We start from the raw sequence: 14,812 nt of genomic DNA on the forward strand, positions 1-14,812 counted from the left end.
TGCGATTCCATTATCCCAGTTATAACGCCTGCGTAATCCCAAAAACATTTTAGCGATGTGTTACAATGAAACTTAGTAAATAGCGAAAGTCATGGTGCACCAAACGCTATTCTAATAGTGATTGCATGGGGACGTAAGGTACGCATATTTTGTCAAAAGTTATCTTCAACACCTTAAAACCCTTTCCTGTGAATAAAGTGAGTATTGGATGGAGTATTTAATTAAAAAACTTATTATCAACGTTATTGATTAATTTCATAGTTAAAGTCGCAATTATGAATGTAGCTGTAATTTATGCTTTGGCATCAAGTGTAGGCATATACAGCTGTAGATATAACAAGTATGTCATTACACGTTGTTTTGTGTTATGATATTCAAAAGCTGTTTACCAAAGCCAACATTATATAACATCAATTTTTGTGATAATTTTTTCTTCAAGTCTTAGTATAGTAGTCTCTGTAGCTGACGTTACAAAAATAAGCGTAGTTTGGTCATGTTGTTTGTGCTACTAGTTTGTTGAGTCTCCACATTCTTTGGAACGTGTGTCAGATAAAAGATCATATATTGATTAAGTGCCAATTGTTTTATTTCTACTGGTCACTTACCAGTAAGAAAATGTCAAATGAAAGAACACGTGACCTGGTCACTTCATGTCTATATATATATAGCTTTTACGTCATGTAAGGTCCTGATTCTAATCCGAGGTTTGGCGAGTCCCGGGAGACCTCGGAGCCTATAATATGCATAGACGCATATATAATATACCCTTTCTTTTCTTTGACACCTGAGCATATACACTGTAACCATTAAGGTTCAAACATGGGTCCTGTCACCACCAGGAAACATGTTAGGAAGCAGCAAGCTTTAGACACGGTGGCTGACCTGCATGTATACTAGCCGCTGGTACACTGATTGGGCCTGCGGTCATCATTAGCTTGCCAAGGTGATGGCCACACAGAAAGCAAAGGAAATTAGCAAGCTCACCCAAGGTGTTAAATGAAAACATAACACTAGTACATAAACATGAAGACAGCCTACGAGCCAGATGTTAACCTCGTACCAAAATTACTATTGGCCTTATCTGTTTGGGTTGAGTCATTCTCTTCCCATACATACTTTCCGGGCTGAAGCAGCTCGTGCCAACTCAGAAACCTGTTGTTTTCAGTTCAAACCTTCAAGTCATGTGAGTGTATTTGTTCATGTTTTACTTGCTCCCATTCCTTGACTAGGTACCCTGGTCACAATGTTGCCGCTGGCATTGGGTCATCCCAGTCAGCGGCAGTCATTGGAGTCGTACAACGGGTGGATGTTGAACTCCTCTTCAGAATATAATTTTTCGGCACTTCTTTCGGCCCCCAGAGATTTTGTTGTTTCAGAGGGATTAGTCAAGAACTGTGTTATTGGGCTGCCATGTCACCTGTTTCGGCATGGCTAGCCTCACGGCTAGTACAGGATGCTGCGGGAACAGCATCTTCTGCATTTCCCTGTTTTGAAATGCAGGAATTTATCTGAGTCTCTCCACCAACAGACAGCTGATTTTCTGCAGGTACTTTTGCCTGTGCTTGAACATGGTTAGTTATATGGCTTGTATCGGTTGCTGCGAGGACAGCATCCTTTGCACCTCTCTTATTTGAGATGCTGTGATCTATCTGAGACTCCCTACCAGCAGACAACCGGTGGGAAAGTTTACCTGAATCTGGAGAGCGAGTACCTTACCAGCATCCTTCCGAACCTTGTTCGTCAGGGTGGCCAAGTTTGCCAAGGCACCCTTGAACTCTCATGCTCATTCTAGAGCTCATACTCTCATGCTCATTCATTGGCATTTATCGACGGCTATAGCTGCAATGGCTTTCCTGTACTGTTTCTCAATCGTCGACCTGCGTTCATCAAAGGCATGTTTATGCTGTTGCATAACTTCACATGACGTAAAACCTGACTGAACATCAAGCTGCTTACATCAAGCTGCTTGCCTGGTTTAGGAAAGGTTGCAGCTTACCCTGAGATGCCTGTACATAGCTCCTCTCGGCTACAGAGCTTGAGCTAGGCCTAGTCTTTGCTGCTGGCTTTAAGGATGGTTTAGCCTTCCTCTTTCCTACCTGCAAGGTAGTCCTTACTTCCAATGGGACAGACAGCCATCGTATGTTGCTTCTGGGCGCACCAGTCACAAAACTGTGTGCTGCACTCACTCACCCAGTGTCCTGAATTGCCACACTTGTTTCAGACGCTGCTAGGGCCAGATAGCTGCAACATGCTTTCTGGAAGTACAACAGAAAAAGCAACATTCATGGCCTGGCTTACCATATACTTTCCTGATGAAAGGTTTCCCATCATCTTTACACATCTGGTGGACTTGTCTGTTTCCTTGGAGGGTCTGTCTCCTCTCCTGTCCCTGGATCTCTGATCTCTCTTGCCCCAGAACTAGAGCTTGACATGTGTATCTGTATCTAAAACTACAAATATATTTCAGTTGACTTTGTAGTTCCTCAGTCTACTGCAGGGGGCTGCAACCTTCTCCACTCAAAGAGCCATTTGGACTCGTTTTCCGCAGGAAAGAACGCAGTGGGAGCCACAAACTCCCTTCGATATTTTGAATTAAAAAATACATAAATACTACATGTGACGTTTTTGTTTAGCTTTTAATGCTTTTATACCATGTTTACAACATAAAACGAAAAGGTTCGCCATGTATAATGATTTACCTGCTTAGAAAAAAAATTACGCTTTCGCAAAGAAACAATAAAATAGCTAATAATAACTTGATCGTAACATGAAAATATCAAGTTGTTTATAAGGCTACGTTCAAGAACAAGTTCAACTTCATGTTTAATTCAGTCCTTCTTTTAACAAAACGCCGAACTTGAATTCTAATTGCAGTGTCATTCATGCAGCAATTTTTGCTCAAATTAGCCTTACGCATCAGTTCCGAAATGACCTTTTTTCTCTCATCTCTCTCTGGATATTTTTGAGCGAAGGCTGACTTTATTCTGAAAGTGTCCTACGACATTTGACATTTTTTTTGCAAATTTCTCATTACATATTAAGCAAACTGGTGAACCAGTCTCATCAGCAGTAAAAGCAAATGAATCAGCCCACATAGGATTAAATGTTCTATTTTTCTCTGTCACTTTTCTTTCATTAGTATTCGTCATAGTTTGCCTATCTGTGGTAAAAAAAATCAAGAAGTGTCGTGCAGGCTGGTGTAATTTTGGCAGTTTTATTGGTGCATAAATTAATGACGCATAACAAGCGACAATGTTTGATTTATCACCGTGATTACAATTTATTAAATTATATTTCAGAATCTAGTGATGAAACTTCTATATTTTTATGAATTACTCAGCATATGGTAAAAAAAGGAAAAGAAATCTCAAGTCAGAGGGAGCCGCAGTGAGGGGATGAAAGGGCTGCATGCGGCTCCGGAGCTGCGGGTTGTTGACCCCCGGTCTAATGCGTGGTTTGCTAACTCTGCCATATCTTGTCACCTGAACACTGCTTTGGCGTGCACTTTGAACGCTTATTGGTTACTCAGGTTGCTCATCTTGTTCTGGTACCCTATTTCCTGTTGGCATCACTTTATCAACCTTTTGTTCATGCCTAGGTCGTTCACTATCTCCTATCCCCACGTTCCCAGTTGGCATGACACCTCAACCTTTTGCTCATATGTTGGGAGAGGTATTTCAACCTTGGTATCTCTGAAAGTGCCTGACGGCAGCTTTCGCCATCCTCGCCTTTATTGGATGTGTCGCAGCCACCAGAAAGATTAGGATGTAACACAAAATGGTGTTTTTTGTTCCTCTGGATTTCACTCTGTCACCGTAACCCAGTAACTATCAGGAGGGGCATTATCTCTCAACATCAGTGCCTTTAGTTCCAATATCAGTAAGAGCCTTGAAGCACATAAATTACATAATTTTTTTATTATATATTTCAATACATCATTCTTGGCTTTCGAATGAGCCTATATTCAATACACAAAGAATAATAGAATTATGAAAAGCGGGGTGTCAAAAGTACATTCTGCAAAAAAAACACTAGGTTCAGGTTCAGGTACTCAAAATGTGGCGTCATAATTCTCATTTAGCCTTAGGTCGTCGATCCCTTTCGCTGCCATTGAGGCTGCGTTTTTCTGTGACAATCCGTGCTGTTAAACCCGGAAAGCGCTAATAATAAACTAAGATTCTAGATATTCAACAATGCCCGCGATCGTGCTAACGCCCGAAGAATACAAACACATGTTCTGGGTTAATTAATTATGCTTCAATAAATGTACTGTCGTTAATAAAGGTAATGAAATCACATCGATTAAATTATGACCTGCGGTTGCGTGGCCCTAGGACTAAATGTCAATCGCACTTTCGCGAGATCACGCAATGCTTAAAATTAATTAGTCTCAGTCGTCACCCTTAACATCGCATTAAAAATAAAGAGCTAGTGCATAACATCATCGGGAAAATATAGTATGGTTCTTGGAGTCTGAGGTACCTATCATAGAAATAATATGTACATGGAGAACTAATGACACTGATTCCTTTGTCATCTTTATTCTTTATCTGGAGTTTTGCTACCTTCGCCTGCCACTAGCGTCATTATCGTCACTTTCGTAGTTGATAAATAAGCTGTAAGAGCACACAACAACGAATATGAGAATTGTGACGTCACAATTTTCGAGACTATGCCAGTAAACTTATTCGCGGTAGAGCTCTGGGGAAATCCTATATACACCAACCAATGTCTGTCTCACCATGGCAAACAATAGCTCATTCGAAAGCCAAGACTGATGTATTGAAATATACAATAAAAAAATATATAATTTATGTTCTTTAACTTACACAACTTGCTCAGGTAGGAGGGTTCGGAGGGTTGTTTTGCTAGGTATTTCCTATTCTAATTAGACTTAATTTTATGCGTACTAGAAGTTTTGTCGTTCTCAAACTGATCATAGTCTACATAACTTTCATAAAGCTGACAATAGCTTTGTCAGCTTATGGGAATAAGCTGACAAAGCTACACCTTTACCATGGGTCCTGCACCACAAATGCTTTACTGTTTTGACTGCACTCTCTTTTAAGCTATTTGAACATGGATACCTGTGGCTGCTCCTAGCCAATCTGAGACAATGTTTTATTGTAACATCCCTAGCCACTTCACCTCAGCCACCTCTCTAGATGTCTGAGTTTATATTGGCAAAGCCTCAATCCATTAAGAAAAGTAGTAAATAATAATTAAATACAAGTCACTCTCAAAGATGAATACGTCGGTGCTTATAACTTCCCACGGTGGTGTGGGTAACTCATGCTCTTGCATCGGTTAAGCTTAACCTGGGAATGCATAATACAAACATTACATCTGCGTACCATATCTGCAATCTCTCTGTTAACACTTGGCCACCAAAATGTCACTGTGTGTGTGTTTTACTAAATTTTGTAATATCCTGATGACCCTCATGACACCTTTTTTGAGGTACTCAGCTCGCATTAACTTGGATTATAGATTGTGGAACTGTATAGGAAAAGTCCATTTTAGTCACTGAACCTGTCCTTACAAGCATATGCCTACCGCCAAATGTTTCTACATTATCTGGCCATTCACTACACATATACGCTAAGCATTTTCTAGTTCAACTTTCTTTTTGCATAGCCTTAAGCATTACTTCCTCTTTAACATCTTAATATGTACTAGAGAAAACTACGCCATATGCATAGCTTTTTAATGCGTGGCATGTAATTTTTGCAATCTCATCGCAAGCATATTCATTAGGTTGGCTCATGGAGTCTGCCAAGAACATATCTTTGCCTGGAGTATGAAAAATAGTGTAATTATATCTCATTAAACGTAACTCAAAAAGTTATACCCTGACTGGTAGTTGAAAGAGCCAATTACGCTATGCGAGCCTTTACGCCATGTGACGTCCTGATCCTAATCTGTGTGTGGCGAGTCCTGTGTAGCCTCAGAGCCTATAATATGCATAGACGCATATACAGTGCACCTGGATCCGATTACCCTGATACACGATTTTTTCCTTATGAGGTAAAACATGATAATTTTTTCATTTTGATAAATGAATCTTATTTCACCATACGAATTCGACAAAATTTTTGTCCAAGCTCAAATTTAGTAGTGGGTGTGCTTATTACGCATGTCGAAATAACATAGACGTTGAAATGCTGTTTGCCGAAAACATTTTCTCAACATTAAAAAGAGACACGATGACTGATTTCTCTCAGTTCAGCGTTTCCTGTGTAAAATGGTAACATTTTCCCTTTAAAACCAGAATCAAAGTTTGAGCTGTGATCTCTTTAAACAGAAGGTCAGTGGTCAGACAACTTCTCTTAACCTGCTAACAAACATTCGCTTCATTATGTATTAAACAGAACTTTTTCGAGAACAGCATCGCTTGGGCATTCTTGGCGAATTAGGCTAAAAAGGTTTTAATGAGGTCGGCTAAAAGTTAATGTACAAATGAAGACAGAAACTGATAAGTAATAAAATTTTAGTGATGTAAAGTTGAAATTCAGTAAAATAGTTAAAAATACATACTAAAACTTAGCATAAGTGTGTGTGCGTGCGTGCGTGCGTGTGTGTGTGCGTGTGTATAGAAAGCTTAACTTATTTTGAAGTGAATTCAAAGTTTATGTTACGTGTACGTCTGTCTCGAAGGCAAGAATTTTCTACAGTACGTAGTACTGCTCATAGCTCATAGTAACATTACGTTTTAATGCAGATAGTAACCAATACATTAACTAAATCTACTAAAGTTACTGTAGTAGGTGACTATAGTTACTAAGGTTAACATACTATTTTGTTACTAATTTCTAATATGTACAGTACTTGTATAAAGTTTTGATGAATTTTACCAGGAGATGTTTGCATTATATGATTACTATGGTTTCTAAACTCCTCTATACGATTTTTTCACCATATGACGCCAACCCTGGAACGGATTAAAATCGTATCTTGAGGGTGCACTGTATAACACCAATCACCTAGTCAAGATGAGATAAAAGGCCAATATGGTGAGATTGAGCATAGACTGATTAGGTGCTAATATAAAGCTACAATTATTTCTACATCAGAAGCTTTGGAGACAGAGGGAGAGGTTTACGATTGCTGAAACAGTACTATCCGTATAGATTTGTTAAGCTGTCCGATTTATAGGCCTAATTGTTAAATACTATGGGCCTGTTAGCCGTCATATGTCTATGTGCTTACCTTATAATTTTTTAAAAGTTGACATTGACTTGGTTAAATCAGAACATTGTAAAATTTTTCCATTTTAATAATCTATTTGAGTATGTCTCAGAGCTGCTTACTCCTTTTTCATGCGAAGATGCTTTAAGCCTATGATTTTGTAGCAAAATCTTTTTTGTCATGCAAGTTTTTTATTATTTTCCTATACATCTTTTTTGTCATTGTATATCAATGAGCTGAAAGTAGATTTCTCTAAAATTAAATTCTTATGGGTATATTGAAGTTATGTTCAGGTCTTCATTATGAAGTAGGAAGTAGCAACTAGTGCCAATTATCATGGATAAGTCAATTTTCTGGTAGTTCATAGAAGGAAGCTCTGGTCTGGGGCATTTGCATTATTATATGAAACTCATATAAATCTAAACAAACACGTACAATATCTTGGTCCCAGGGTGTCAACAGTAGATATCAACATTTTTACTTATTTTTAAAAATTCTCTGTGAAACTGCGCTTTTTCATCTTGATTATGAAAGTATTTTTTTGTTTAGTTAAAACCTTTACCTTCTTGATGGTTTACTTGGAATAGCGGTGGGTAGTGGGGCATTATACTTAGATCGAATAGGGTTCTAAGTGTCATTACTGTTTTGCAGGCCAAAAGCCGGGCAGAGCGGGCGATCCTAGATGTCGTGCAAGTTAAAAAAAATTAGCTGCCTATTTTTTAAGCATCTAATTTTTTTAAACGACTCTTTCTTATCTAAGCAATATTCTATTTAAGGTCATTTGCGTGGTTTGTGTTGAACTTAATATGTGCCTTAAATAAAGTGTGCCCCAGAAGATCACGAAGTATCAGATATACCCAACAGTGGCTTCCCAAAGGTTTTGGTGTTCTGCCATAGTCACTGCGACAATTACAACTTCTTCAGTCCAAACTAGCCCAATCCAAATGCTAACTGATAATATTGGGATCATTTTAATTAGTCTTGATAACAAGGATGACTAGGATTCTTTGTAGGTTTTTAAATCTTCTCAGTACAGTTTTACCACTTTTTCTTCTTGTTCTGTGCCTTGGGACTAGCAGCATTTTACGTCAGCTGTAACTGCAGGTTTCCACCAACGAATAGAACACAACAACTTCATTTCAGGCTTTTTTTGCTTGTTGCATAAGATTTGATTGTGAATAAATGCAGCTTGACAGCTTTGCATTTACATGTGGCCCATTTAGTTTTCCTGACTGCTCCGTTTTCTCAGACATTTTAAGGCCTCCGTTTGTATTGCATTTATACATTTTGAGCAAACAAATGGCAACTTTTAGTTATCAAAATAAGTTATGGACAGTCCACAGACTGTAAACACTCCATTGGGCATAATGTTTTCACAGCTTTATAATAGTGCTCAACTTTCATATGAGCCACAATGCCTTATTTGGTGAACGATTCATATGAGCCATAATGCCTTATTTAGTGAACGATTCATATGAGCTACAATATTTGATCCCTGTTTTCATTTTTTTCGAATTTTTCAGTCATCCTAGGTCATTGCACTTTTTCTTCAATTATGTTTGAGAATCAATGAATTCCTAGCTGTGTTCTTCTTTCCACAGTAAGACTTTGATTAATTAATGTGAATATCTGTATATTATTTTTGCATCTTTTAGGAATGACCGAAATTCTGTAGTTTGAAACCATTTCTACTAGTGGAACTAGTTTTTGGAACTTTTTTCACAAGAAAATTCGTAATCTGCGTAAATAATACATAGATAATTTGCTTTCAAGCAATGCAACGCTTCAGACGAAAAATAATGCCTAGGTTAGAGGAATATTAGCCAGTAATGACAACTAGCGCATGTTATGCTAAATAATTCCTTGTCTTCCATCTTCTACAATAAGAGTTTTTTAATTTAATTTGCACCATCTGGTTAAACCTTTGATTAGGTATTCATTGTATTATGTTCAATTCATGTTTAATATTTGTAGTGAAGAATATGAATAAGCTAGTATGGCGCTTCATAAAACTGGCAGCGGTAGTTCTCTTCACCTACTTCATCTTTGTTCAGATTCTTTACATGAACTCACAGTCAAAACCTCCCTACAAGCGAGATGCCCGTAAGTCCACGTAGCAGACAATGTACCATGCAATATGTAGCTGACCTCATTTGTCAATTGCAGAGCGTTCTCTTACACAACTATTAGTATTTCCTGCTTTGTTGTTCCTTAGTTTAAGCAAGAGTGTAATACATCAGTTTCTACCAATATGTTAGCTTTCTGGGCATGTCTTCGATTAATCTTTTTGCTGAACTTAAGTTGACATGCGTCTAAACAGCAATGGTTACATGGTTTGTTGCAGCCAAACCTTCAAAGTTACTCGCTCATTTAGAGATTCCTGTTCAGGAAACCATGAAGCATGATTCTGTAAAACCAAGGGCTCCAGGTAATGCAAAGTTTCAGGATAAAGTTTTTCAAGCTGAGAAAAAGCGAGCCAATGCTGATGAAAAGGCTCCTAAAGCGGTGGTACCGCCGATTGAGGCAGATAGGGAATATATCAACACACTGCTTCTGAAGCCTCGGCAGACGTTTAACTTCCATCACAGTATGTCACCCAGTCAGAAATTATCTTTTCCATTTCTAGAGTACATTCCTAATTACGTCTGTCTATTTATGAGTTTTTGTTGTTTATGAGATGCCCTTGTATCTATCTGCACGATTGGCTTGGCTTTCCACACCGTGAGCTTGCCTGTTTACATCAGATTTTGTCTGTTTAGTCATTTTAACATAATCAAGCTGCTTATCAACAACAATGTTAATGCTACCGCGATATATGTTTAGTAGTGGTGTTCTACACGCATGTTTGTTATCCGGTGGATGGTATTTACATTGGCAATATTGCATGATATAGAACACTGTTTTCCTTTTTGTTGGTTTTTCTGTAAAGTCACTATTTCCCTTTCTAGTTTTCTTCTTCCTGTTATTCATCCTTCACACGCATTCATTCCTATCTCCTCTGTATCTCCTCCACTTTTACTCTTTCTCACTAACCACCATATTTTACTAGTCTCTCTCTAGCTTATTTCAGTTGTCATTCCTATCAACCACCTTCTATTGCCATTTTATTGTTTACCCATCTAACACAGTTTGGTCTCACTATACGCAGGCTGTGATAGCTCCCTGCCTGTTATGGCGGTGGCCGCGTGCACTACCTCCTAACTCACAATATTTGCTGTTTTAGCGAAATAAGTTCTGCTGCATAACAGGTAAAGGCGGTTGTCACACACTTGTGAGGTCTGACCGTTGACTTGCCGTGTGAACTAAATTAGGCTAACCTTTTGCGATTCCTTTTGATTGCTTTTACCTTCACCTACACCAGTCTTGTCTCATTTACTCCTGACACGCCGGTCTCTTAGGCTACAAACATAAACCACAGCCAACTGTTTAGGTGAATAGTTGACTTAACAGATAAATTATGTCAAGTCTATTAACTCGTGATTTGAATCTATGTGTGTGTATATATAGATATAGGGCTATGAATGGTTAATCCTGTTGCTTAGACATTACCACGCCAATATGCGCTATCTATAACTAACAAGAATTTCTGGCTAAGTTTAGTTTGTGGTATTTTATAGCAGCTGTTTTTCTTTAAAAAGGGCTTATTTGTATCTAGCTCGGTAGTTTGCTAGGCCTGAGTACTATAAGGTACATATTGTAAATCAAACTGCAGTCATTTTACAAGCATTTCAGCATTATAATTGTAATACATGTACAACAACTCTTTCACAGCGGTACCACAGTTCTCTCTCCTAACATAGCACAGTTAAACATAGCGTTTAACATGTGCTCAACGTAACACAGTTAAACACATAATTAATAGCACAGCAGCTAAAAATCATAGCTTTAAAACATTTCATTTGAATTCTCCAGTTAGAGCTTGCGTTGCGTTTTACCTTTAAATGATTTGTTTGTAATGATTTTGAATGAGTTAGAAGTTCATGTCATTAAAAGTTATGTCTGTATATTTTGATGTCAATATATTTTGATACAGACATTTGTTGTAAGTTGTGTCAGTTTAGACTCTTTCATATGCTCTTTTAGTGCATTTCTTGCCATTATCAACTAATTCTTCAAAAATAATTTCATACGTTCGGCGACTAGGGGAGTACGAAAAACAAACTGGTGTAGGCGAACTTTGTAGTGACCACAGCTATTCGTATTATATTAACTCCTATTTCCCTGATTACTGCCGGCTCTAATTTGTGGCTTGTCTCAGCTTTGGTGTTACTTTCTAACTGGTACAAATATGTTCCTTTGAGCAATATTGTAACACACGCATTTTGGTTATATATGTCCTTGTGCATAGCATCGCTGCTGACCTTCAGCCACTGCGTTTCAGATGTGAGACCTTTAATTTGGCCTGATCCCAGTATCCAGTTTGATGATAGGATCATCTCACAAATGACATATGGTTCTGTCGAGGCCTCTGAGACTAAACCAAAAGAGATATTGGTTTACTCTGGTCAAAGAGATGGTATGATGGAAGGTAGATCATCTTTCATTTCTCAACAGTGCCCAGTTACTAATTGTATGCTCACGTACAGTCGCTCTGCGTCTACGACAGCTGATGTGATTCTATGGCAAGATCACGTATCGCTACCCGGAGGAAAGCGACCACCAGGACAGATATGGATGGTGAGATCAGAGGCTTTTATTTAGACTAGCAACTAGGTATTAGAGTGTAGACTTTATTAGTGTTCATGTAGAATGTCAGGATCTCATACTATGACAGCTAGACTTTATTAGTGTCCATGTAGAATGTCAGGATCTCATACTATGACATCGAGACTTTATTAGTGTCCATGTACAATGTCAGGATCTCATACTATGACAGCGAGACTTCATTAGTGTCCATGTAGAATATTCAGGATCTCATACTATGACAGCGAGACTTTATTAGTGTCCATGTAGAATGTCAGGATCTCATACTATGACAGCGAGACTTCATTAGTGTCCATGACTTCATGTAGAATGTCAGGATCTCATACTAGGACATCGAGACTTCATTAGTGTCCATGTAGAATGTCAGGATCTCATACTATGACAGCGAGACTTCATTAGTGTCCATGTAGAATATTCAGGATCTCATACTATGACAGCGAGACTTTATTAGTGTCCATGTAGAATGTCAGGATCTCATACTATGACAGCGAGACTTCATTAGTGTCCATGACTTCATGTAGAATGTCAGGATCTCATACTAGGACATTGAGACTTTATTAGTGTCCATGTAGAATGTCAGGATCTTATACTATGACAGCGAGATGCAGACTTTTGAGTGTTTTAACTATGATCAAGTTGTCAATTTTAATCTTGAAACATCATAACAAGTGAACCGGTTTAATTTCTTTATCCAATGAATTTGAGTAGCTTGAGCTATTTACTTAAGCTTTCAATCTTTACTATAAGAGCCGTCTATATATATGTATATATACTATAAGAGTCTGTCCAAAGCCAGCTAAAAGCATTAGGAAAAATGATTGCACTTCACAAAGATCAAACCGATCAAAACAGAGTTCAGATGCACAAATGTGAAACTAAGCGCACTGCTCCTAAACCATGCAGCCATCTTGCCACGCTTCGGAATAATAGTGCGTATAATCATTACACGTGATGATCTTTCACAGCGAACTGGACTGCATGCGTGCATATTTTAACAAATCGCTATTAACTGAACATACAATAAACACTTCAATTTATATATATAGATTAGAACTAGTTACTCACCCAGCCGACCTAAATGAAACATCCTGGCAGGTGGATCACTTAAAACAACAAACTGAAACTCAAATGATAAAAAATATTTATTCTTTCTGATAAAATCTTATAAAGTTTTATATGAGTGGCCCTTTTAAACACTCTTGTCATTTCTTTAGCCAAAGTTTCTCCAATATTTCCACTACAGAGACGCTTTAGTCAATCAACACGCCGTCTTATCTATAAAATACTTAATATACAGTGTTGTGGCTTCATACATACCTCAATATTTTTCAGAATATACCAAGGTTATGTATTATTGTTAGTACAAAAGAGACAACCAAAACATTGCTTCTAAAAGTGTTCTGTCTTAATATCTAAGTTCTTTTCCTATATGAAAGCAACCGTTACTTCAACATGTTTGATTGTTCAGCCACATGACATTGCGCTAAAATCTGCGTGAGGCTTTGAACTTGTTTGCTATTGGATTTACTCACTGATTTCTTTATCAGTTGTGACATGAGTTGGCAGTTTAAATTGTCTCTCATTAACATCTTGAGGCACTGTTTTCTAATTGGATCATTTAAACTTGTGGAATTAGCATTTCACTTATTTCACCTTAGAATCCTCGCTACACGCCCTTGCAAATTGCTTAACCAATGTATCATGTAGATGTAGATATCTGCTGCGGATACAGTGATGGACGCTATAAATGATGTATTGCATTGGCAAATTGATTGACCAATGAGAATTGACCTCAATTGCATGAAGGTCATAGAATTTTTGCTGGATTGTTACTAGCACCCTGGCAGTAGGATGTACCGTGAGAGATCGCTAGGTGTGTTAATACACCACAGAGAATGAGTATACAGGCAATCATTTTCAACTGCTTTAGTGCATGTGGTAATGTGCCAGACAGCCAAGCTGCATGTTGAGGGTTTGATTCCCATAGGATGCAGTTTTTCGCAACCTCCAACCATAGTTTCGGACAAACAGACACGTCTCTTATTATAGGGACTAGGTGAATGCCAGGCGTTGCCCGGGCAATAAAAAAGTCTATGGACAGAAAATTTACTTATATTTAACATATAACAACATTTACCATTCCAACTATAAAACTTCAGATCATGAGAAAAGTTTTCTGTATAGTTCATAAATTTACAAAAAAATAAAACAACTGTAAAGGTGGTTAAATGTAAAGTAATTAGCAGGTAATGGCTAAATAGTTTTTTCTACTACAATGATTACGATGATAAATGATTTAATACTGATACAATCAATACGAACTGAGAAAACAAAAATCATGAATTAAATCAAATCATTGAATTAATAATAACAATGATTACATAGAACTGTGTGTATAAAAAGGTAACTGTAGTAACCAAAGCTATCTATCCACCCTTCAAATACAACAATACTGGTACATTTTGATACTGGTACCTCTCTATACTGGTACAAACGTAAAAATGAGATATCAGACTGTTTTTATCTGGCACTTTGTCTGACCAAACGAAGAGAGAATGTAGATACAATTCTTAATCGATAATACAACAGCCCAGATGTAAAAGTTTTAAATTTAATAGCTCGTAGCGATCGCCCTGAGGAACAACTAGTAATTGGAGCCGGTAATCGGACATTTGAAATTGAAACGGCACATTTGAAAATAACAAATTAAGAAATAGGTAATGAATTTTGAAATGCTTTGTAAAAAATTTAAAAAAGCAAAACAAACGCGAAAAGCAATATTAACTAATAATAAAAAGTGCATCCTCATTTAGCGATAAAAATACCAGAGGTAAATTAGTTAACAAAAATAAGAATGGCTTAGCCAGTTAGCCTTGTGGTTAGGTGAGCGTGATTGCAAATTGGTTTCTATTCATTAAGT

At 37.6% G+C, this 14,812-nt stretch overlaps 1 protein-coding gene across 2 annotated transcripts in view; it reads left to right on the forward strand.

The window, feature by feature from the left end:
• Positions 1-14,812, forward strand: part of LOC137385484 (glycoprotein 3-alpha-L-fucosyltransferase A-like) — a 20,583-nt gene continuing 5,771 nt past the window's right edge. Inside the window, exons 1-4 of one of the 2 annotated variants that reach the window (XM_068071953.1) lie at positions 1-138; positions 9,163-9,291; positions 9,533-9,775; positions 11,570-11,865. In XM_068071953.1, the coding sequence (XP_067928054.1) occupies positions 9,171-9,291; positions 9,533-9,775; positions 11,570-11,865 (660 nt within the window). In that variant the 5' untranslated portion in view covers positions 1-138; positions 9,163-9,170. Of the gene's footprint in view, positions 198-9,162; positions 9,292-9,532; positions 9,776-11,569; positions 11,866-14,812 lie in introns of both variants that reach the window. The other variant, XM_068071952.1, reaches the window with a different exon arrangement.

The sequence above is a fragment of the Watersipora subatra genome, chromosome 1, assembly GCF_963576615.1.
Source record: "Watersipora subatra chromosome 1, tzWatSuba1.1, whole genome shotgun sequence".
Lineage (NCBI taxonomy): Eukaryota > Metazoa > Bryozoa > Gymnolaemata > Cheilostomatida > Watersiporidae > Watersipora > Watersipora subatra.